The 25030-nt window shown below is 35.4% G+C and overlaps 1 protein-coding gene across 7 annotated transcripts in view; it reads right to left on the bottom strand.

The window, feature by feature from the left end:
• Positions 1–1918: 1918 nt before the first annotated feature.
• Ptp99A (Protein tyrosine phosphatase 99A) overlaps positions 1919–25030 on the bottom strand; it is a 1121389-nt gene continuing 1098277 nt past the window's right edge. For all 7 annotated transcript variants that reach the window (XM_069837673.1, XM_069837670.1, XM_069837672.1 and 4 more), the window contains 6 exons: positions 20219–20516; positions 19065–19236; positions 13655–13782; positions 9318–9589; positions 5412–5547; positions 1919–3653 (listed from right to left, as the gene is read on the bottom strand). In XM_069837673.1, the coding sequence (XP_069693774.1) occupies positions 3438–3653; positions 5412–5547; positions 9318–9589; positions 13655–13782; positions 19065–19236; positions 20219–20516 (1222 nt within the window). In that variant the 3' untranslated portion in view covers positions 1919–3437. The remainder of the gene's footprint in view (positions 3654–5411; positions 5548–9317; positions 9590–13654; positions 13783–19064; positions 19237–20218; positions 20517–25030) is intronic.

Below are 25030 nucleotides of genomic sequence, written 5' to 3'. Positions count from 1 at the left end.
TGATGATTTACGTGTTGGCCTGCCAATCATAAGACCACATATAGAGAAACTCTTGCAACCTACCAAGCGCTGACTTCACATTAATTGAAATAGGTGAGTTTCCAAAACGATAATCATCATCATCTCCTTCATGGATTAGATCATTACTGATCTGTTCCGGCTCCAAAGTATAGTTGATCACTCCATCTTTTGGTTGGTCGTCCTCGACTTCTGTGACCTTGAGGCTTATAATTTAGGATCATATGGGGCAGCCCTTCTTCATTCATTCTGCTGACGTGTTCAAACCATTTATAATAAAAATCTTTTATCAGACATACAGCATAGACAGGTTGAGATTTTTGACACATACCTTCGTTTTTTTTTTTTCTAATGCCACTCAAGTTGCTGCTTTTTTTTTTTTTCGATTATGTGTTAACATCGACCTATTTACAACACTGGATGTCTGACACTACGTAGAAATTGTTATTAGTGCTCTTTTCTGATGGAATGCTCTGGAACAGCATTCCGGCACCTTTTTGTTACACTTTTCATCATGAAACCGAAATATATGTAAATAACTATGTTTTTAATATTTTTCTTTGAATTCCGTTTAGACCTCGAAAGTCTTAGTTGGACGAAAAGGAGGTTAAAAACGACAAAATTGCCATCCAGTGACCAGTAATCACCTCCCCGTCCACTATAAAATATTCTACATAGAATTCCACCACCTTTTTCTCCAGAAAAAAAAGCACTGGTTGTTGTTGTTGTTGTTATTAATAAAAACAAATAAGTGTGTCGCGATATCGTGGAAGTTCAGTATGGTGTGTCGTCAGTCAAAAAAGGTTGGGAACCACTGCTCTAAAGTATCATCAGGTTGTCCATAAAACTTAGTCCATAATTAGTGTGCCGTTTGTTATGGGAATTGAAAATTCCGTGTTCGATGGTGCATAGGTGTCGGATTTCATGCTGAAGAGGAAGCCGTACAACCTGCAGATTCTGCATCACCTGCAAGACGAGGACTTTGCACAGTGTGCGACTTCTTTGTGTGTGGGTTTATCAAAGGACGTGTGCTCATTCAACCCATTACCACACTGGTGGAGCTTCAGAATGCATGTTTAGCTGTTGTCACAAAGCCAATGCACGGAGTCCAGCAGCAACAACAGATTATAGATACACAACGTACCTGCAATTCATTACCATACACATCTTGCTCCTAAACGCCCTATTTCTACAAAATCGATACTTAATTTCTGGACACTTGTACAGTATAATCATTTACAATATATTTACGTAGATGCAAGCGTAAAGATGTAAAATTATAACCTTGGTAGCTCCAAGCTTTTAAGTGAAGCAGCATCAAAACGAATAACTGAACCAGTTACTGGTTCCAACATACCGTATTTTTCTGCTTCAAAGAATGACAGACTAAAGCCAAAATTGTAAAAAGTACATTTATAATATACATATTTTATTCTCCTTTGCACACTCGTATGAATATTAAAACAAGAAGACTGCAATGGATGGGACACAAGGCAGGGCAGGAGGGTTTGTGACAGACATACTTTAAATATGATAACTCTGTCAACTGTGGGGAAGTATTTATGTGGATCAAAATGCACAACAGGTAAAAGAAATAGGTTCTGAGGATGAAACGTGAAGATATCCTACTCAGGATAGGAAAGATGCGAGGACAAAGATTAATTTGTAAGTTTCAGAGAAACATTACTTCCAGTAACTTATTTAGACTTTCTTATAGGCCTACTATCCAACTGCGGAAAGTGATGAATGTGTATTTTTTAGTATTTAAACTGTAACAGCATGTTCAAAATTTAAAACAAATAAATATGAATGTTATAATTCGTTAAATATTTTTACACTTCGTCCTCACATAACATGCAAGTAAGGGAATGGAAGACATGGATAAATACAAAAGCTCTGATTATTTGACAAATAAAGCCTTTTATTATATTAGCATGTCTTGAAGTTGGAATAATTTCATTGTCACAGTTGATCGACACACCATGAAACGGCTGTACAAATGTACTGGGGAATGAATGAGGTGAAACTACAACAGATCATTCTAGGAACACTTGGACATTGGGAACTGTAGCATCCAGATCCGTCTGTTATGTACACAGCTATATACAGTATAAAACACTCAAAAGGAAAATGACAAAAAATGCATCTTCCTAAAATAAATTCACTGACTGGGAAACAATCCCAGCTTGATTGTTAACACCAATATAAAAAGCTGAATTGTATTTTTATACAATGAACTGTATATCAAATATGTTGCATGAAGATATTTTTGTCATATTTCTTAGTAAACTCTAACAACAGAGCTAAGAATGTAGGCAGGATTCAAGAGATGGTTCAAAATGATGAATGTTTAGAATGTTTTCCCACTACACCACGACTGTCACTAGTGTAGAATGCAAGTCTCGCAATGAATATGTCGACTGCATTTGTACTTGTACTCTCTTGATAAGAATGAAATTCAAGTAAAGACAGGTTCCCCTTCCACCGAAAAAATAAGGGAAAAAAAATGCAACTATACGAACAAGAACACTAGGCAGGACACAAATCACACGAACTTTGTACTGAGTAAATAAAATCATCTCTTTTACTTCACGGAAAGTAAGAACCCTACCATCTAAATGTCTCCCGTTCTGCAATCATTATCAAAAATTAATAACATTGTCGATCGTCTTCAAAATGTTACTAACACAAGGCTACAGTGATGTTGGTCAACTTACATGAGAAAACGAAGCTACTTCATCATCTCTTTGTCGTCATTGGTTGGGCCCACTTTCCCCCCCTCCCCACCCAGCGTTCCAGGGACTAGAGACTACATGGTTTGCTTTAACTGCAACAAATGACTAATGAAGTACAGTCGGATTCACCGATATATGCAACCCAGTGCACTGACTATTAGTTGTGACAACACTAACAAAACATAAAGACATTGTGTGTTTAATATATAGATATATATATTTTTAGTTTGCAATGTAGGTGTCCTAATGTCAATCACAGGATATATTAAAACCTGGATTTCCTTAAGAGATTCACAACATGACACACAATGCCATCCAAAACACAAAAACCAAAGTGAGTACACAAAGATATACATACGTACAAATGCAACACTAAGGTTAAATGCACCAACAGACAACTATTTCTGCAGAACAACATACTTGGTTTCTCCCAACCATTACCAACTTTTGGACGCTACAGGTCAGATTTCACCATTGACTCCATCTGTATTCACTCACAATAATGCTTCACGATCTGAGCTACAGTACACATTGCTTCCTAGCAACAAGAAATTCAGAACACTTTAAAAAAAAAAATTAATATTAATTTTTTTTGGCAAATCGCCATGCAGCAAATACATGGTCTTTGTCTCTCACTGAATTAACAGTCTTCATTCCACTATGATATCACCAGACACAGTCCTCTCAAGCGAGTGGGTCAGCGCCACACTCCATACCCTCGGGGGGCACCCGTACACTCCCATTACCTTGGCCTGGCCCATTCCCATTTCCAACAAATCCATTGATGTGACCGTTTGCTGTGAGGTACAGGTCTGGGGGAGCGGGGATTGGAGCAGGTGGTGGGGGAGGGATGCTGCTTGCTGCTGCCTCCAGGGCGCGGTACAGGAGCAAGTAGTCATCCTGCAACATCAAATGTCTCAAGTCACATTTGTGTCCAGTACTTCCATGCCAGCAACTCCTATACAGTAATATGTTTACGAAAACGTATTAACAAGTATATCACTCATGTCGTAGTGAAGCAAAATTTAAAAAAAAATGTGTGCATTTATATATTTATGTAACAATTCAACTGCAAGAGATTTCTCGTATGATTTTAAGACATCTCTTAATTTTATACTGAGGAATAAATTGCATGTTAAGTTAATTTATCAATCTAAGTAAGACATTTGCTTGGCTGCTGTGTTATATTTCTCTCCTGAAAGCTAATTTCCATCATTAACATTGAATGGTCTTTCCCTACACTCCTCTCATATCTTCTCAAGTCTGTCAAGTTAAAACAGATGAAACTATGGGTATCACATATCACATTTTAAACATACTAATGGTAAAGTTAAGGGCATGAACACCTTAAGAGGACAGGAAGGTAGAGATTCCTACCTTTTTAACATCAGTATTAGATGGAGGTGAGTGGTGAGCATCATGTTCTGACCACTTTAGCCCTCTGAAGCCAGCAAGACTTCAATTACTGTATATACTGTATTATACACAGTGTTTCCGAGGTGGTGTTACAAACTTTCAGGGATGATGGCAAAGGGCACATGTATTAATTTGAGATATGGAACCATGGTCCAGAAATGACTGAGTCCAAAGTTACAAGCAAAAATAGTTCTGTGGAAATTAAATAATTTTATTCTTCTGTACACCTTATTTATGTGTATTTATCTGTACATCTCACACATGCTGTATTCATCTGACGTTTACGTTGTCTACTTACAGTATTCCATTCAATGCGCTGTCTGAGGGATGGGGACAGGAAACTACACTAAAGCAATGCAGATAGCGTAATGTGCAATGGACATGGTTGGTCCTGATATGCACGTCTGTATACAACAGTGTATGTGTGCAAGTTGCAGTGTCCAGTCGATCAGTCCTAGTGAAATGGAGGAGTACACGAGAGCGGAATAAGCAGACCTGATTTTCGAATACGGATGAGCCAATGGGAACAGTAGACAAGCTCACAGATTGTATCGGGCCAAGTACCCACATAGGAGACATCCGGCCCATATCATTTTTCCACGACCGTTCCAAAAGTTATGAGAAAAAAATTGATACATGTGCCCTTCGCCATCATCCCTGAAAGTTTGTAACAGTACCTCGGAAACACCATGTATAAATTTCCTCATGACAAAAGACTACAACAATTGTTCATTTTCATCATTTTGATTTAGATTATGAATTTTTATAAGAGAAAGAGAATGTTTCAACTAACTTTGTTCAGTGCATGCAAAGATAGACACATATACTGTATCAGGCTGTATATGATGTACACTAATGCACATCAATGTATGTTATGGATCACACTACGTCTGTTACATTATCTAAGTTACTTTGTCTCGAATTCCTATCTTCACATTATTATCCATTGTACTGTCCTCCACAGCCAGGATATTTTTCTCTACATCAAACGAAATTGATCTGCAGAATGGCGAGTCCATCTGCATGTGTACATGGTAGATGAAAATTTAACAGGATCCCAAGAAGTTGGCTATCATATTGGGCAAGTATGGCAGCCCTGGAGTAGTATTTCTAAACAAAGACCAATCAACTTCATGAAGTCACACACTAACAAACTCTCAAACCAACCTCAATATAACTCAAATTTTCTCAAAAGTGTCCTTCAACACGAATGATTACAATCTACAAAATTGTGCACCTCACCTGACTTTTCCAAATACCTGGACGCTTGTTGTGGTACAGCTTGGCATACATGTATACATCAACGTGGTTTTCGTATTCCAACTGTTTATTCAGTGTTGTAAGACTACAGAAAATGGCTGCTTCAGTTCCTCCGTACCTGAAAGTAGTTTTGTATTTATGTTCTGTTCATAATTTATCATTATGTATGTGGGAAAGAAATACTCAATATGGCTGTACTTCATTATGTGTAACTCCATGATACATTAACAGTTAAGTAAAACTCCGAACAGAGGAGGAAGAAAAAGATTTTAGATTAGGTAGGGGAGTGAAACAAGGACACTCCAATTCACCGAAACTATTCACCAGTCCTCTATAAGTGCTATTCAGAGGAATGGAATGGGGTTAGCTCTATGTGGGACCCACGTATTGGAAAAAGGAGCACTGTAGATGAGGACAGCAAGGAATAGGTAGGCAGTGAAGTTGAGGTTTTTTCTGGGGTTTTCCCTCAACCCAATATGAGCAAATGCTGGGTAACTTTCGGTGCTGGACCATGGACTCATTTCACCGGCATTATCACCTTCATCTCATTCAGACGCTAAATAACCTAAGCTGTTGATAAAGCATCGTAAAATAACCTACTAAAATAATAAAAAATAGAAAAGAGGACACAAAGCTTAAAAAAGGAGGACATTGTTCGAAAAAAAGAGGACAGAAAATATGTACTAAGATTTAGGCTTAGGCCTATAATATACTATAAATCACGTCAATATCTATTTTCTTACAAAATATTTACAGTACAGATTTAGGCTTATATCATACTTAAAAGTATGTTAATATTACAAAAATAATTATGATAAAATTTAATAATAATGCTTTTACAGTTAGCTACGTATGAAAGTCAAGGGAACTATAATTATTAAAGGGGACAGAAAATAATTCTGCAGTGCTCGGGAAAAGTGGCACAAGTCAAAAATGTTAATTTTACAGAAGAAGGAAAAAAACCGTCTTCACACTGGTTTATGTCGATTTGATTTTCTTCTGTATGAATTATTGTAATGGGAGAAATATTTATATCTCTTTTCCCAAGCGAGCAGATGTTCCGTAAGTTGTCAATAAATTAATAAAAAATGTTTGTGGAAACTGACTTATGCCACTTTTCCCAAGCATTGTAGAATCTACCCTATTTATATTTTAGGCTTAGGCCTATGTTATATTTACAATTACGTCAATATATATTTTATTACAGTATACTTATGATAAAACTTAATAATATAAAATGATTTTACAGTTAAATATATATGAAAGCTAAGGGAACTATAGTTATTATCAAAATACATAAAAAGACCGCACAAAATGTGAATTTAATATTACTTTGTATGCAAAGAGAGTTACGATCGTTGGCAAAGAGTATATTCTGTCGATGCTGCTGCCACCTACAGGAGGATTACTTGAAAAAGGCGTCAAATCAGATAATTTCAAAATATCAAACATACAAGTTACGAAAAGGAGGATATTTCTTGATTTTTTAAAAATCCACCCGGACCCCGGACAAAAGCCTAAAAAGGAAGACATGTCCAGACATCTGGTCACCCTAACTATGTATGTAGGCCTACAAAACTGTGTACCATTGTGTACAGTGTAAGCTATGTCTAAGAGGATATAGTATTTAGTTTGTACGTGTATAGTGTAACTAAACTCTCTTGGCCTGGCTTCCCTAGTGAAGTAAACTTATGAGCTCACCATAAACTATTGTAGAAGGCCATTGCCCTTATGGAATTCTGGCTATCCATATTCGTATTCATGAAGGTAATATTTTAATGCATTACCAGTACTCAAAGTCCAATAACTGACTAGCTTCAGCTCTTTTCAATCATGAACACACCTATTATTGGTTACTCAGGAGAAGACGAACAGAAAGAATGTGACCTTCTTGCATGTGGCTTCTGGTTATTACAAACATCACTCAGATAAGCCTTCCTCCCAGTAACAGATTATTACTCATTCCGAAAACATTAGTAACAATACTTACAAATGGCTTTTAAGGAACCCGGAGGTTCATTGCTGCCCTCACATAAGCCCGCCATTGGTCCCTATCCTGTGCAAGATTAATCCACTCTCATATCCCACTTCCCTCAAATCCATTTTAATATTATCCTCTCATTTACGTCTCGGGCTCCCCAAAGGTCTTTGTCCCTCCGGCCTCCCAACTAACACTCTATATGCATTTCTGGATTCGCCCATATGTGCTATATGCCCTGTCCATCTCAAACGTCGGATTTAATGTTACTAATTATGTCAGGTGAAGAATACAATGTCTGCAGTTCTGCATTGTGTAACTTTCTCCATTCTCCTGTAACTTCATCCCTCTTAGCCCCAAATATTTTCCTAAGAACCTTATTCTCAAACACCCTTAATCTCTGTTCTTCTCTCAAAGCGAGAGTCCAAGCTTCACAACCATACAGAACAACCGTTAATATGACTGTTTTATAAATTCTAACTTTCAGATTTTTTGACAGCAGACTAGATGACAAAAGCTTCTCAACTGAATAATAACAGGCATTTCCCATATTTATTCTGCGTTTAATTTCCTCCCGAGTATCATTTACATTTGTTACTGTTGTTTCAAGATATTTGAATTTTTTCACCTCTTCAAAAGATAAATCTCCAATTTTTATATTTCCATTTCGTAGAATATACTAGTCACGAGACATAATCATATACTTCGTCTTTTCGGAATTTACTTCCAAACCTATTGCTTTACTTGCTTCAAGTAAAATTTCGTGTTTTCCCTAATTGTTTCTGGATTTTCTCCTAACCATATTCACGTCATCTGCATAGACAAGAAGCTGATATAACCCATTCAATTCTAAACTTTCTGTGTTATCTTGAACTTTCCTAATGGCATATTCTAGAGCAAAGTTAAAAAGTAAAGGTGATAGTGCATCTCCTTGCTTTAGCCCACAGTGAATTGGAAAAGCATCAGACAGAAGGCAGCCTATACGGATTCTGCTCTAAGTTTCATCGAGACACATTTTAATTAATTGAACTAGTTTCTTGGGAATACCAAATTCAATAAGAGTATATTATAAAACTTCTCTCTTAACCAAGTCATATGCCTTTTTGAAATCTATTAATAATTGATGTACTGTATCCTTATACTCCCATTTTTTCTCCAATATCTGTCAAATACAAAAAATCTCATCAATAGTCGATCTATTACGCCTAAAACCGCACTGATGATCCCAATAATTTCATCTACATATGGAGTTAATCTTCTCAAAAGAATACCGGACAAAATTTTGTACGATGTCAACAAAAGTGATATTCCTCGAAAGTTACTACAGTTAGTCTTGTCCCCCTTCTTAAAAATAGGTACAATTATGGGCTACTTCCATTGTTCTTGTACAATTTCCCTTTCCCAAATAGCAAGTACAAGCTTATAAATTTCGCGAGATAACGCGCTTCCACACTCTTGTATTAATTCTGCTGGAATTTGTTCGATACCTGGAGACTTGTACTTTCTCAGATTTTCTATCGCAATTTCGACTTCAGAAAGTGTGGGTTTGGGTATAAATGGCTCAGCAGTTTGTATTTGAATTTCGTCTCGATCATCATATGGAAATTATAGGATACTAATTATTTTAATAAAGTAACTGTTAATGATTGCTTAATCTAGTACAAACTGCATTTAATAGCTTAACTTCTATCTTCCTAAGCACAAGAGCAATCACCAGCAACTGATTAAGCCAGCATATTCTTTAATGAACAGTAACTACTGTGTCACTTAATGTAAGCATTTGTATCACTAATGTACTTCCCCTTGCCGCTTCATCCCTTCCTCTTCATCTCGTGAGTAACAAACAATAAAATAAGAGCAGAATTCTTGGAAATTAATTTTACCAATGTTATAAATGTCTGAGTGCATACCTGTCCAACACTATGATGGGACCATTTTGAAATTCAAGATGCCACTCTTGGACTAGGTTGACGAGTTCAAACAGCGAAGTGAGGGGGCTACAGTTGTGAGGCCAATTGGCACAATGAATCATGCGCACTGCAAGCTCATAGTCATCCTGCAGCGACTGGACCGTGAAGTCCCGGGTCACGTAGCCACCATGATCATTTTCCTCCACAAATTTCACCCTAAAATTCTCTGCCTCCATTTCTTCATGTGCAGTTGGCCAGAAAATACCAAATTCCTGGAAAGAACAATGCTATTATAAAATATAGCCTTCCTCCTTATACAAAGTATATGAGAAAGTACCGGTAATGTAATGCAGCAAAAACAGATTTCGATTTTTTTAGGGTGGTACAAATTTTCAGTATCACTTATACCAGAAAAGTGGTTTTCGGCACACCATTTCTCTGTCTGGATTCAATAACTTTTCCTGAAGTACTGTACAGATTCTTTTCATAGTCTGTATATATATAGGTCAATTTATCCAGAAATGGCGAACATGAAATGTAAGTATAATAGTTTTAGTAAGAAAATTAATGGGCCTCTTTCTTTTTATCCAATGACAGGTACTTGACTATGCGTCATTCCTCAAGCATCACCAAAGCTCAGTATTTTTACTGCATAACACCGCAACACTCAGCCGTTCTGACTGATGCCAGATGGTCTATGGCGAATCCTCGGCCTAACTTCACTTCACCTCCATTTGGTCTGATTACCTGGTTGGGTTTTTTCCGAGGTTTTCTCGAATCATAAGGCAAATGCCAGGTAATCTGTTGGGGAATCCGCGGGCTCACTACATCTCGCCAAAAAATTGTAAAAAATTGAAACAAATTGTAAAAAAAAAAATAGTAAAAATTGTAATTTTAATCTTGTAAAATTTTGACTTGTTCCACATCTTAAAGCTTCATTGCTAATGTAAGATCTATGGAATATAACAAATGAAATGAAATGAAATTAATGGATAAATGGCGAAAACTGGTAGGGGAAATGGGAGTAACCCATGAATCCTATCAAACACCATTTTTTTCCGTCACAAATTCCAACTTATATCCCCTGGGATTCGAACCTGGATTACCAGCGTGGACAGTTGATGCTCTAGTCATTCGGCTGACAGTGCAAACAGCCTTAATTTTAAATAAAATAATAAACACACTGTCGTTTTTGTCCAAATATGACTGAGCAATTTTCTTCGTAATCATATGTATTATTTTATGTGACAAATGAAATACTATATCTTATCAATGGCAAACTGCATTCCTAAGAGAAATTAGCTATTACATATACACAATTATTTACACTTATACAGTGAAACCACTCTGCATGACCAAACCTATTAAACACCACCCCTCTTAGAGACTGAATTTTCTTAGAACCGATGTAAAAGCCCATAAAATAAATGTATGTTTTACTTTCACTTAAGGACCATCCCTGTCCCCGACCACTAACCTGCAATTTAATAGCCATTTTCATAATTTTAGCCCTTTTAAGAGACCAGATTTCAAAATTAAAGTAGAGTATTTTAATTTTAGAATGTAGTAGTTTAATGCATGAAATAAATTCCGAAAACTTCATAAGAGTACTTTACTTTACTGTAACTTCCAAGGTTAAAAAGAAATTTGACAACATTCTTAACTATTCTTACCGAATGTCCGATCCTTTAATCTCCTAAGAAACGTCGAAATTTCTAGCCAGAAAGAAGAAATGTGTTTGCACACTCATAACCCATTAATATCTTTTAATATTTATATCACTCTGAAATAATGATTTTCGTAACTAGAAAAATAATATGAGAGAAGATTGCAATATACGAACAGCTATTTTATGTATGCATTTGAGCAGAATTAATGGCAAATATCTTATTTGATGGTGTAGAATGGGTAGAACGGAGAAAAATTTTCTCAGGCACCAGGATTCGAACCTGGGTTTTCAGCACTATGTGCTGATGCTTTACTCACTAAGCCACACCAAATTCAAATTCCGATGCCAGATTGAATCCTTGTCAGTTTAAGTTCAACCTCTCTGTTTCCCTTTGGTGGCCTACCCTCATGTACTGTGTCACAGAATATGTGACAGTGTATAACGTCCAACACTATGTACAGAGGTACACTCATTATGAGTGACTAAGTTGCTGGGGTTCAACAGAACATGGCACCGTCTTGAATCACGGAATGATTATTTAAGCTTATCATGTACCGAAGTACATATGCATGGAAATATCATATATACTTCGGTGCATCATAGTAATCTAATTTAAATTGTATTATTTATAAATTAAGTCAAATACCGTATCTGCTGGCATATAAAACGCACTCTTTCTTCTCTTTGAAAAATGGGTCTGAAAAAAAAGTGCCTCTTATATGCCAATACCGAGTTTGTGAATGGGTCAAAGCTTTATGAGATGCTGTGAAAATTGAGACAGTGGGACAGTGGTTAAATCATTTAAGAAGTGTGGCATTAGTAATGAAATGCACTGGATGGCACAGAGGACAATTTGTTGTGTAAGGGCTCAGATTCTGATTTAGAAGAAGTTTCAAGTGCCTCTTCCTTCACCTTTGGAGATATATTTCTGGGTTTTGACAAAGAAGATTAAAAAAATATACTTTCCTAGTTAGATCAGGTATTTGATGAAAGCAGATCTATGTATTACTTTATATTTGAAATGCTGTAAATTCATTATAATATTCAAAGATAATTTTTTTCTCTAAAAAAATTTGTACGAAAAGGGAGTGCATCTTATATGCTGGCAAATACTGTATATTGTTTTATTACAGAGAATGCCTTTTTTGTGCACTCCAGACAGCTAAATTGTAACATTTAAATACCTAAAAAGAAAAGATTACATTTACATATGTCCTTTATAAGATAACTCAAGAAAGTAAATTATAAAAAGTAAAATAGGATTTGTAATATGATAACGGAACCCAACTGGCATGAAACATAATGATATTTAAGTATGTGGTACCTTTATGACTATCATTTTTGATACATATTAACTAGGAACTTATACAAATTCGGAAGATGCAAAGGTCTCTCAGCATAAAAACTGTTCAGAATAAGATAATTAACAAAATGACTACTGCACTGACTTTTCACTGAAGACCTGGGTACAAATTCCAGGCTATGAAAAAAGAAATCAAGACAATTCAAATAATGCATCTAGATGTGTTGAGTAAGTGGGAGGAAAAGAAAATTCAGCAACATTTGTGTAATGTTTAAAGTGAAGGAGCATTTCAGCAAAACTGTATTTGTAAAAAACAGATGCAAATACTTATGTTTTCCTCTTATTTGAAAATGAGTTACAGTAAAGACTCGTTTTAATATTCATGTTTCTTAAGGAACGAATTCAAAAGACTCAACACAGCTACCTTAAAGCAACGATACTGATTCCTGCTTTTAAAGGAATCTCGTTTTAAGTAAAAATTATGCTTTTACGGAATATATTTGAATAGATCTGCAAGTGCACATCCCGTTCTAGTGAAATTTCGAACATATTTCAAACGATTTTGATTGATTTTTGTAAAAGGTATTGGTCATACCAGTGTTGCACTAGCAGAAGTATACTGCGATTGATAGCATGATTGAAAGTATGTTTGTAGAACTGTTATTGTGTGTTTGCATATGAAATTTGTAAATTTGATTAGAATATTCAGAAATATGATGTATGATTTTGTAAAAATAGGATATTGTTTGTGAAAATATATTTTTAATGTGTGTTTGCTAATAATAAATTTAATGGGTATTAATAACTCATAACATGCTGAAGTTAAAGGTTTTTTTAATTACTACCCTCAGGTCTTTCTTGCTTATAATAAGTGAAAATACCTCTTTAAGGGAAATAACTAGTTCTCAAGAGATTCTTGAAAAAGGTATTTCACCGTCTAATCAGGTACAAGTAACTAGTAAGGTTGCTGAAGAACTTATTATGCATACTGGGTACACTACCGGTCAAAAGTTTTCGATCAGCTACGAAAATAACTATATACTTTATTTCAATGTACAAACACATTGGAAAAACTAAACAGACCAGCAAAATAAATATTTTCTCTCTCTAGCATTATGATATGATAGAATATTCAAAACGAAATCCCTGTTTTAATCACAAATCCATAGTTGTGATAGGTGATCGAAAACTTTTGACCGGTAGTGTACATCTTTCAAAATGATTCTCAAACGATTATTGAGCAAATGATTATGTATTTATTTGATATATTCTGAGGAATTTACTTGTGTTAAAATCGTGTCTAGTGCTGCATCTGCCAGACAAAAATTTTACTATTCTAAACAAATGAAATATACAACTACAAACCTGATCGTCTAAACTGGAAAGCATAACAAGTGTTTGTGCATTGTGATCCCAAACCATCTGCCAGAAGTCTTGTGCAGTTGTCTCAAGCGGATGCTGGGTGATGATAAACTCTCGTAACTTATGAAAACCTGAAAATACAGAAGGAGTGCACATGCCTTTTATTTTTATGTTTCAAATGTTATCCACAAATCAATATATAAATCATAAAATACGTGTTTCACGAAATGAGTGGAGATATACAGATCTAGTCTTTTGTTTCGCATCGCTCATGGATGCAGAGTGGAGACAGAATTACACAATGCACCAGCTCACACTCAGTCTGCTGCACAATTGGCAAAATAGAATATAATTATATGCACCAACATTATTATGAATCAAGACCACTCGGGATAAATTGTAGCATTAATGAATGAAAGAACAGGACTAAATTAATAGAATACTTCAGAATATGTATTATATGTCTTTCTCGTGTTAAATTTTACAGTACCTGTTAACATGTTTCAGCCTGTTATAAGCCATCTTCAGAACCAAACATGTTAACCAGTACCGTAAAATTTAACACGAGAAAGACATATAATTCATATTCCGAAGTGATATAGTGTTAAAAGTTGTGTAATCAATATGTGCAATAGAATACTTTTGCAATTTATATTGTGAATGTGCCTAAAAACTTTTACCTTTTCAAAGAAGATGCTGAAAATGTTCACAGTTTGCTGCGAGACAGGCACTGTAGTATTTGAACATATTTTTATTTATACTTGCAACTACTTCCGAAACGTTGATTATTTCTTACCCTCTTTTATTTTGCAGTTCATCAACTATGTGCTGATTTTATTTACAGACTCTGTTTTTAAATTACCTCAAAAATAAATACATTATAGAGATTTTCGCGTCGATTGTTCTAATCGAGTACTAATATCATGAAGCTTTTCTTTTGTTAAAATGTGACCTCTCTGATTTAATTCTTGTCCAGTAATGAGCTCGCAATTTTGAATTTGTTCAGTATTTTACGAACTCTTCTGTTATTAGATGCCTCAAGTCCAGGAAAAAGTTTTTTTATAAAGTTACAAGAAATAAAAAATTCTCTGTTTTGTACTAAATTTCTGAATCATGACTCAAACAGCAACACGCACAGAAAAGTAAATTCCGAACACTAAATGTGATAGCTCTTCACTGAGTAAACAGTCTCAAGCAGTTCATGTGATCATTGCCGACTTTAAGTGGGCTGTGTTTCAATACATCCAGCTTCCTGGTGCAGCCATCACTCTATGAACGAAAGTGGTAGCAAAGAAGTGAATGGTTCTGTATATTATGTACATAACATGAAGTGCAGTAAGTGTAAACTTGGGCTTAATGTTCCAAACAGACTCCAAGTATATATTGTCTGATTAAAATCCTACCATATTGCAATATTTTACCGCTCTATTCTGTGATTTCGCTCATTAACGTTTTTAATTCTACCTGTAAAATAAAAGATCACTTAGGAAGAACTTTCATCCAATGGCAGTGTTAGGCAGTAAGATCTGCACTATATCTGAATCCACAATATAAATGACTGCGCTGTATCTGAGAAGCACCATACATTCATCTACATATAATTTTGAGTTGCAAGTTCTGTTACATTAATAAGTTGATATAAAGCAATGAATTGTGTACATTATCAAAGAACTATTTAGTTACCGGTACATGTGAAAATTTACCACACAAAAATGTTGCACTATTGTGGACTCGAAAAGCAGAGTTATAAAAACATATACTGAATGTGGAAAATTAAATGTTTTACTGTAGGCTATATTCCAGATATAGGCTATATTTCCCATCATGTTTCATCACCTTGGAGGAAAGGGAGGAGGACGTGTGATCATATCAGATAGTAGCACCATTAATTACAGTATCCAAATAACAAAAATGTTTCATCTTTGAACTCTTCGTTAACAATTTTTATAGCTTCGACTGTCTTTGTTTATATTATTGTATTTCGTTCTTTCTGAAAACCAATTTCGTGTTCTATGTACTATGCCAAAATATAGCTTATTATTCTGAATACAGTACCAAAACTCTTTCTTGCACTTACTACTGCCGTAGTCTTAGTGTATTTCCAGCCATTCTTTAATCTATGTAAAAATACATGATTCAAAATATAAATGTGTAAACATTAAACATATACAGTAAAACCTGTCCGAAAGACCACCCCTATTGAGAGACCACTCCTCCTAAAGACCGGTTTTTTAAAGAACAGAATTAAAAATCCATAAAACCAATGTCAATCACACCCCTTTTAAGAGACCATCTCTCTCCCTGACCACTGACCAGTGATTGAATAGCCATTTCCTTAATTTTACCTCTTTTAAAAGACCATACTGCATTTTAAAAATTTACAATTTAGAATTTTATTACATTACTATAGCCTAAATAAATTCCAGGAAATTCGTATAGTACTAGAAGTTAAAATGATGTTTAGCAAAGTTGTTAAGTGGTACAGTATTCACGTTGAATGGCCATCTCTGTCCTTAATCGCTTAAGGAATGTTGGGGATTGCTACGAAACAGGTACAATGACCGCTTCAAACAGCCCCTGAGGTATGACAAAGGGTTATTTGCACCGTTATTTATCAGTTTCTTGAAAGGTAAGATTTCTCATGCCATATGACAGTTTTACTTTTCGTTTTGTACATTAAAGATCAAATCATTACTTGTTAATTACAGTGCAATAATTTATTTTTTCTTCCTCCTACCTATTAGAAAAATTTGGTGATCAACCCACCGAAGACGAGGATGAAGTCAAGAGAGAATTTCAATCCGAAAAAATGTGACTGGAACAAGCCTTATGTAATATCGGCACCGCTGAAAGACTGTGTGAATCGAGAACAATACAAATGAACTTCTTAACATGTTAATGAATAGTTTTGAAAATGAGATTATAAAAAGGAAATGTAAAAAAAGTTAAGAGGAGTTAAATTTATGATTTTGTGAAGAGGAATCAAAGGAGAAAATTGGAAAAATAATGTAAAATAAGAAATAAAGTTTTGATTTCAAACTTTTATTACTAGCAATATTTTCGAAGTTTTCGTTTGATTAACATAGAAACGTTTTAACCCATTATTTGTGTAAAATAACTCCCTTTATTGAGAGACCATCCCTCTGAAAGACCAGTTTTTTATGAAACCAGCAGTGGTCGTTTAATACAGGTTTTACTGTATACGTTTTAAGGCTTCCATAGTAAATATGTGATCAGAAATAGATTTTTGCTTATTCCACTGTGACCTCAAACTTAACATTCGGAACTACATACAGGTTTCACCATCAAGGGAAATAGGTATGACCAGAGGAGTCACCTATTCTCTATTCTGTTGTGTTTGATATGTCAATTGCCTGGAGTAGCCAACATAACAAGTACAACAATGTAGGCCAGGGGTGCTGAACTGAGGCGTTTTCGGTCCTCGACGCTACAACAATCAGATTCGAGGCTCTCCTGGGAGCCGCATACCGAAAGGTGAGATTCTTGTAGTGAACAGAGCACGGGTCATACAAATGCGAGACACTGGCGAGATTTGTGGACGTAAGAGAAGAAATTGCAATATTTTTTTAAAGGAGAAAAAGTTCGACGTACCTGAATTGGAAGATGACGTTTGGTGGCAAGACAAGTCTATCAAATTAAATGACCATAACGTAAGTCTTCAGGGAAACGTTTCGCTGGTACCACATTTACATGAGAGTCAAAGCGTTTAGTCTTAAACTGTCCCTGTACTGTATGCAACTGAAAATAATTTAGAGAATTTCCTGACACTTCGATTATTTTGTTCGTCTTTGGATCCAGACAGAAAGGAAATTTTATTAATCATTTGCACAACCTGCCTGAGGAATTTAAGCAACGTTTCTCTGACTGATAGAATGACAAAAAAGTTTTTACTATTCACTTCCCCTTATACAGCAGATTGATTGTCCCAGGATTATTTGGGTGATTTTGCTTCGAACTTATCGACTACAGTGCGACTCTGCGTTGGAAGATAAGCAAAACACATCGACTCTGCGTTGGTAGATAAGCAAAAGACATCAACGGTTGACGAATTTTGGAAAACTGCTGCAAGAACACGACGATTTCCTACATTAGGTGCTTTTGTTGCAAATATTGTGTTTTCATTGTTTGCAATGACTAATGTTTGTGAAGCTGCATTTTCATGAATGAAATTAACAAAGTCACATATTCGTAGCAGACTGTCGGATAAACACTTGTCTAATTATCTTCAGTTAATGATGGCTAAGAAAATTAATACAAACTTTCATGAACTTGTTGTGAAGAGAACGCGTTGTCAGATTTCTATGAAAGCAGTTCCTCCAAAATGTAAGACGTAAATAAATCTATCTGACACAAAGAAGTACGTTTATTATTTCAATAGCATTTTTCCCTTTAACATAGAACACACATTGCATTTCTCTCACATAAATTCATTCCTGAACAAAAAGAGTGCTTGTTCATACAGAGCTGACTAACTAGTCTTTCAATATTGCGCATTCACAGGCTTCCCCTACCCTCACGCTAGTGAGAACCATTCGGCTACCTTCGGTCAAAGTGGCTACATTCTTGACAGCAACTACAACACTAGTGACTCTGCTGGTAGCCTCAGTTCGACACCCCTGGTATAAGCGAACCCTCTGTTTGTCTTGATGACGAAATTTGTAAATAGTTCCGAAACAATGGAAATGTTAATTTTCAGGAAACAATGGAATACCCAAAAGTATATTTCTGCGCTATTAATCAACTTGTAACAGTTTTAAGTAACATTTAATTACTATTTTTTTTCTAAAAAGAAACACACACAGAAAATAAATGTATTTCTCACATATTAGGATTTCTTTTGGGAAAACGTTTGTAACTTCAAAATGGTTGGAGATAATTTAATTCTGAAAAATCCAAACAAACTATTTTAAATTGATCGCTATAAACTAGTCAGAGAAGCAGATGAAATCTATAAATGTTTCTATGTATGTCGTAAGTTACACTTTCTCAAAGTGGCCGGTGAGATGAGACTTAACTTAAAAAAAAAATAAATAAAATAATAATAATAATAATAATAATAATAATAATAATAATAATAATAATAATAATAATAATAATAATAATAATATCTTCTAAATTTATCAAGAATTTCTGTTAATTTTACGTTATTAGAAGAAAATTCCAAAATGTCTTGCTAAAACATTTTGAATATATAATGTCTGTGGAAAAAGAAATTTTTGGACTAAACTCACAGTACATGAGTTGTTACATAAACTTACTTTAATACAGATTACAGGAACAGCTCTCGTTAAAATTGTGTCTTAAAGTGAACAAAGCTTTTAATTAATCAAACTTCGAATTTATGAGTAATATTGAGTAATCACTTAGGAAAAAAAAAGGAAAAGGACTTTACCATGAAACCAAGTGGCATTTATATAATCACTTCCATCAACTCCAGGTTTTGGGGTCAAGTGAACCCTGGCACTTTCCACTGGTAAAAGATCTAGGGTACGATTCTTCATTTGGTTGCATGGCTTGTTGGCAGAAACTAGGTTGAAGTCCTTTGGCTGGAACGATGTCACAAGCTGAAATAAAAAACATCCTTACGATAACACTAATTAAACTTTTTTTTTTTTTTTGGAAACTGGCAATTAAAGTGCAAGTTTCTGCATTGATAACAAAAGCAAAGTTAAAAATTTTCTGCTACACTGTGTAGAGCCAGAGATTTTGTCCTCCTACAACCACATTGTGGTGGAGAATGAACTATGCACTCTCAGTGTCACTAACCGGTATAATATAGTCAAGAAGAATTTATCTGGTGAAAACAATACGTCTACATATAAGAAAAATCAGGTGGTCAAAGACAAGTGATTACTAGCTAATCATTTTCTTTTACTGTGAGGTGTTTTTGTCTTTCTGAAGAAGTTGCCTTGGATGCTCTTCCCTCTCCAAAGAGAGAAGCACACTCAGCTAGTTATTATAGTTCTCAGACATGACCAGCCTGTTGCAGAAAGTAAAAAGATGAAATAATAATAATAATAATAATAATAATAATAAAAAAAATAATAATAATAATCATCATCATCCGTTGCGCCACAGCCATTGAAGGGCCCAGACCAACCAGCCGGCTGCTGACCTCACGTCCACATGCCGAAGCAGAGGTGGACGATCATCCAATCAGAATGGAGGTATTGTGTGGTTAGCACAATGATTACCCAGTCATTATAGCTGGCTTTTGCAACAGGATTTCGCTACCTATTATAGCTTCCCAAGAGCATCGCGATACTTGGTCAGCACCAGTCCCATACACTGGCCGAAATTTCATGAGAAAATTTCTTCCCCCATGAGGACTCAAACCAGCGCGCTTTCTGCAACGCGAGTCCTAGGCAGGATGCCTTAGACCACTTAATTCCTTTGGTGGAAATCCACTGCATATTAAGGTTTGTAACTAGTGACCATTAATCCTTTAGGATCCTTCCTAATTTTGTAATCGCCTGGCAGAAGTAATTAAAAAACTTAAAAACCAACATCTTAAAGAAAAATATAAATAATTATATACGTAAATACCTTAAACTGGGCCTCTAGCATCTTCCAAGGTTCCGTTTTCTCCTCTAGAGCGTCACTGGCCTGTAGACTGTGGATGTAACGTGACAGATAGGCTTGGTTGATGTTCGTCTCTCCACTCTCGATGGCTTCAAGTAATGCGTCATGGATGAATATATACTGTTCCTCAGTCTGCACCAGAAAGTTTCGTTGTGTGCGAATATGCCGTAAAAATCCAAAAATGTTGACTTCGCCCTTGCTTCTGATTTGTTTCAACATGGCATCCAGAACTATGTAAGTGCCTGTCCTGCCAACGCCAGCACTAAAAAATAGAAGTATCAACATCGTACAAAATCGTAGCCAAATATTTGCTCCAATGTAGGCATATTTTCTAGACGATTATTTCTAGCAATTTATGTTATCAAATACAGGGAAGTCCATACCTGGTACCATAATCAATTCATAGTGGAAATTCTGCCAAGTTACGTAGAATTCTATTCTCTCTCTATTAGAGAGGTGGAGAAGAGGTCACTTTCCAATACATAATAAATATATATATTTAAGTTTATTATTAATTCTTTTAATTGAAATAAACTTCATCACAAAGATTTATTACTTTAACACATATCAAGATAAAGAAATGTTAAAGAAAGTCGAGAGACATAACCATTGTACAGGGTGTCCGAAAAGTCCCAGAACATAGGACATCATATAGTATGTGTTTTACATGGGCTCCATCAGGCTTCACACAGTCTTAGTTCATACACTTTGCTGAATATTCTCCATATAAATTCACATCACCATAGCAAATGTGACTGATGAGTCTACACATGTTGGGTGATTAACAAATGTTGCAATTGCACACTCTTGGAGACCAGCCTGCATGGTTCATACAAGATGGCGCCCCACCACATTATGCCACAGCAGTATGTGATTGGTTGGACGGTAACTTTCTCCATTGGATTGGTCGCACAGGTTTTACAGAATGACTTCCACGCCATATCATCACCTGACAGAGTAATCTAGAACACAGACCGTAGTTAGTTCTATGGTGTGTGACTTTTCTGACACTCTGTATGTTGCAGTTAGGAGAGTTTGGATAAATTATGTGGACAGAAGTCATTAATTACGAGGAATTACGACCCTTAAAATGGCTATGACAAACCACATTGAGATTTTGCTATGCATGCTTATATACAACACAAGCTGCTGCAAATCTCATGCATATGGCGAGAGCCAATAGTGGATCACTGTGATGTTGCCATATCATTGTCACCTAAGAGAGACTGAAAGAAATGTGTGATTCCCCAACACATTCTCTCAGAGCATCTCTAAATACGTACTCAGATATGTAGTTAGTAAGTAAATTCGAATATATGGGCTATCCCGAAATGGAATATTCAGATCAGAGTTTTTTCCACCCCTTTCTGAGGATGGTCCAAAGGCTTGGACCGCAGCCTGAGGCTTATTGTGCCAACCTCCTTATTATAGACGCTGTATCAACTACTGGGTTATTTAATATCAATGGGATTGGTGATAGCGAGATAAGGCTGAGAATTCGCCATAGATTACCTGATTCGCCTTACGACTGGAGAAAACCTAGGAAAAAAACCCAACTAGGTAATCAGCCCAAGTGGGAATCGAACCCACACCCAACCACAACTCTGGATCGACAGGCAAGTGCCTCAGCTGACTGAGCGACACCAGTGAATGGGATGATTATTGAAGTCCTTAGGACCACATTCCTGTAAATACGTGATTCACTGTTTGTTGCCATCTTATCGATTCAGCTGTGGCATCCAGGTCTGACGGAGTCTCCTGTTGTCCACAGCCTCCTCAGATCGATGGCATCTAATCGTAAATCACGTAATACATCCCGCTGCTTCCTATATTGACCTGAAGATTGCAGCATCACAGATACTGCGATCTACCATGGTTCTGTCTGTCCAAGGGAGCTACACAGAGCTACCATATCCCTGATCTGTTGGAGTTCACTGTGACAGCCCCTTCAACTCCCTGGGATCATAATATGCAGCTCTCCCAGACAGATGACACCTCAAGGCGAATTACACCATCATGTCTGCTGGATCTTCTGGTCGACCTGAAACTATTGTAGATGATACATGAAAGTGAAATTAATGAAGGCGAAATGAGTTCGAGGTCCAATGCTAAAAATTGCCAGCAATTCTTCTTCAAGTATTTGAAAGGGAAAACCTCGGGAAAAAACCCCAACCAGGTAATCTGTCCCAATCAGGATTTGCATGCTAACCATTACTCCACAGCAGTGGACTTGTCCTGAGTTACTGATATTGGTGGCAATGTCCCAGAAATTTTCTTCCAAATATCTCATAATTAAAACAATAGAGAAAATTTCAGAAAATTATAATTATAAAACAATACTGTGCATATAAAAATGCTTAAACCATACTTACTAAAGGAAATAGCGCCTAAAATGTGATTGATCCTCAAATGTAGGACTGAATTTAGCTTACATGGTTAAAAATTTATTAGTCACAATGTAAAACACGTTTACGTCATACAATAATATGTTTTTTAATTCATGCATTTTGGAAAGAATAATCGTCTTTTTTTCTTCATTCTTCGTCTGTTTTAGCTCCTTTTTAAAATCGACTTACAATTCAATGCAGTCTTAGGGAGGGTATATCTTTGGGCCAACACTTAAAACAAAGTCACATTGCGAGCTTCCTTGGTTGTGCGGTCAGCATGGGACAGATTCACTGCTGAGACAACACAGGATAGCACATGCCAAAGAGAAACATCCTGTAGATCTCTTCTACTACTGTCCAAGCCGGGAATTGAACCAATGATTGCTTGAATGGGGAAGAGCATATACTATCCAAAGATCAAAGAACTTTTTGTTATGCCATAGAATAGAAGGTCGGTACAAGACCAGTGAGTAAGCACGATCAAGTGTGTTTGTTTTCTTATATCACGGTCTGCGTGGAAAAAAATACTGCAGGTCTAAATATATCACTAGTAATTAGGCCTAAAGTTTGAATAAGTGTAGAACACACCCACATATGTGACATATACCAGGTATGGCCGTATTTGCGTATAGTTACAAATAAAACTGCTACCTAAAAGGAGCTCATAATATTCGCAACATATAGAAATAATCTCATTTTCTACTATGATTAATAATACTGTTAATGCGAAAGAACTCTGTTGGGGCTTTCGGCAAGAAATCCAGTCCACATACATTAGCGTGTTTCAATTATTTAGTTTAATTCAAATCTGTTACAATATAAAAATGTATATCAAAATCTTTCATTATTACTGCAATTCCGAATTAATACGATGGTTAAAAATTAATGTAACATTTTTAAACATTAACTATGAAGAGATGTAAACAAAAGAATAGGTAGTGTTTTTCATAGAGGACAACAAATTAATGTAAATAAAATTTGTAAGTTACAAGTATGTCATTCAATCTGTAACTTGAACATAACGTACAGGTACGGTATTTAAATCTGTTACTTACAAGTAACTGGGAATTACTTCCCCCCCCCCCCCATTGGTCACGAACTTTATGAGCACCTTGCAGTTTTATGTGTGGACTATTCAGTTACTAGTTACCGGTACTACTTTGTACCTAAAAAGAATATTTACAGACCACAACATATGTTACATACTGGAACATAATAAAATACAAACTACATTTGGATATTAAAGAAACTTAAAGTTGTGGTCTCATGTATATACTCATACCTTAGGACTGCAGTCTGATGTTCACAGATGCGTATAATACATCCACCTATATTACAGCATCTTAGTATTTTAAATCTGGATTTTCTTACATTCGAAACTTTTAATCCTTATTTATCCTCTTGTCCACGTTTCTATTGTCAGTCAATTTCATTTCATAGAGGTTAGAGTGTAGGATCTTTCTCTTACACTTATAGCATTGGTATTCCTTGCATTAATCAATGTCAGTTTTAAGCAGTAATTCCTCATTCGAAATGATGTTATGAAAAGAATTTTTGTCCATTTCGTGTCTTCTGAATTTCCATAGAATAATGTTATACTTCAATACCTCATTTCTGAATTTTAACTTCTGGTTCTTTTGCACAAATTGGCTTAAGGTACCACATAATGTAGAATCATCTTCTTAGAAATAAATGAGAGCTGGTATCTAATTTCCTCTAACACAGTTCGTTTTTGTATTTAAAGAAAGAAAATTTAATTCCTTAAGTGCAATACATTATAATTTTTCTGTCCAACATACAACTTGAATTTCATTTGTTTTTCAGTTTACCGAATCAGGCACATTCTTTGAATCATCCTTGTTCATTGACTACTGATGATTAACCATGATAACAATCATTTTAAAAGTGACTGCAGAGGTCTTATACAATATAGCACATGCAGTCATTATTATACCACTGGTGCATATTTAACCATCAAAACTTCTTGTGTCGTGTCATATTCAATTCTCAAATAAATTTATCACAATGCAAATTTTCAATTTCATGACAATATTGTCTTTTATTCTTATTTTTCAATGCATTATTTGTGTTTTTCTTCACTTTTTCCATATATTATTAATTGAAAACGGAGATAAAATATAAAAAAATGTCTAATTTTCTGTGTGCTGGACTCGATAAATAATTTCCTCTCTTTCTATAGTGGTACCAAATTTAAAACACCTTTTTTCCAACCACTTTTAAGTAATTCATATTCAAAAAATTAATTCACGGCGATGAAAGCAAAGACATACTGAAGATGCTGTACGTTAATTTTGCCAATTATTAACTTGAAGACTAAAAAAAATAACTTTTTTTTTTTAAGAAAATTAAGCACATTACAAAGATTCAA

This window comes from Periplaneta americana, chromosome 10 (genome assembly GCF_040183065.1).
Source record: "Periplaneta americana isolate PAMFEO1 chromosome 10, P.americana_PAMFEO1_priV1, whole genome shotgun sequence".
Taxonomy (NCBI): Eukaryota; Metazoa; Arthropoda; class Insecta; order Blattodea; family Blattidae; genus Periplaneta; species Periplaneta americana.
Note: the sequence above shows the minus strand (reverse complement) of the source record. Positions and strands in the feature narration are given on the sequence as shown.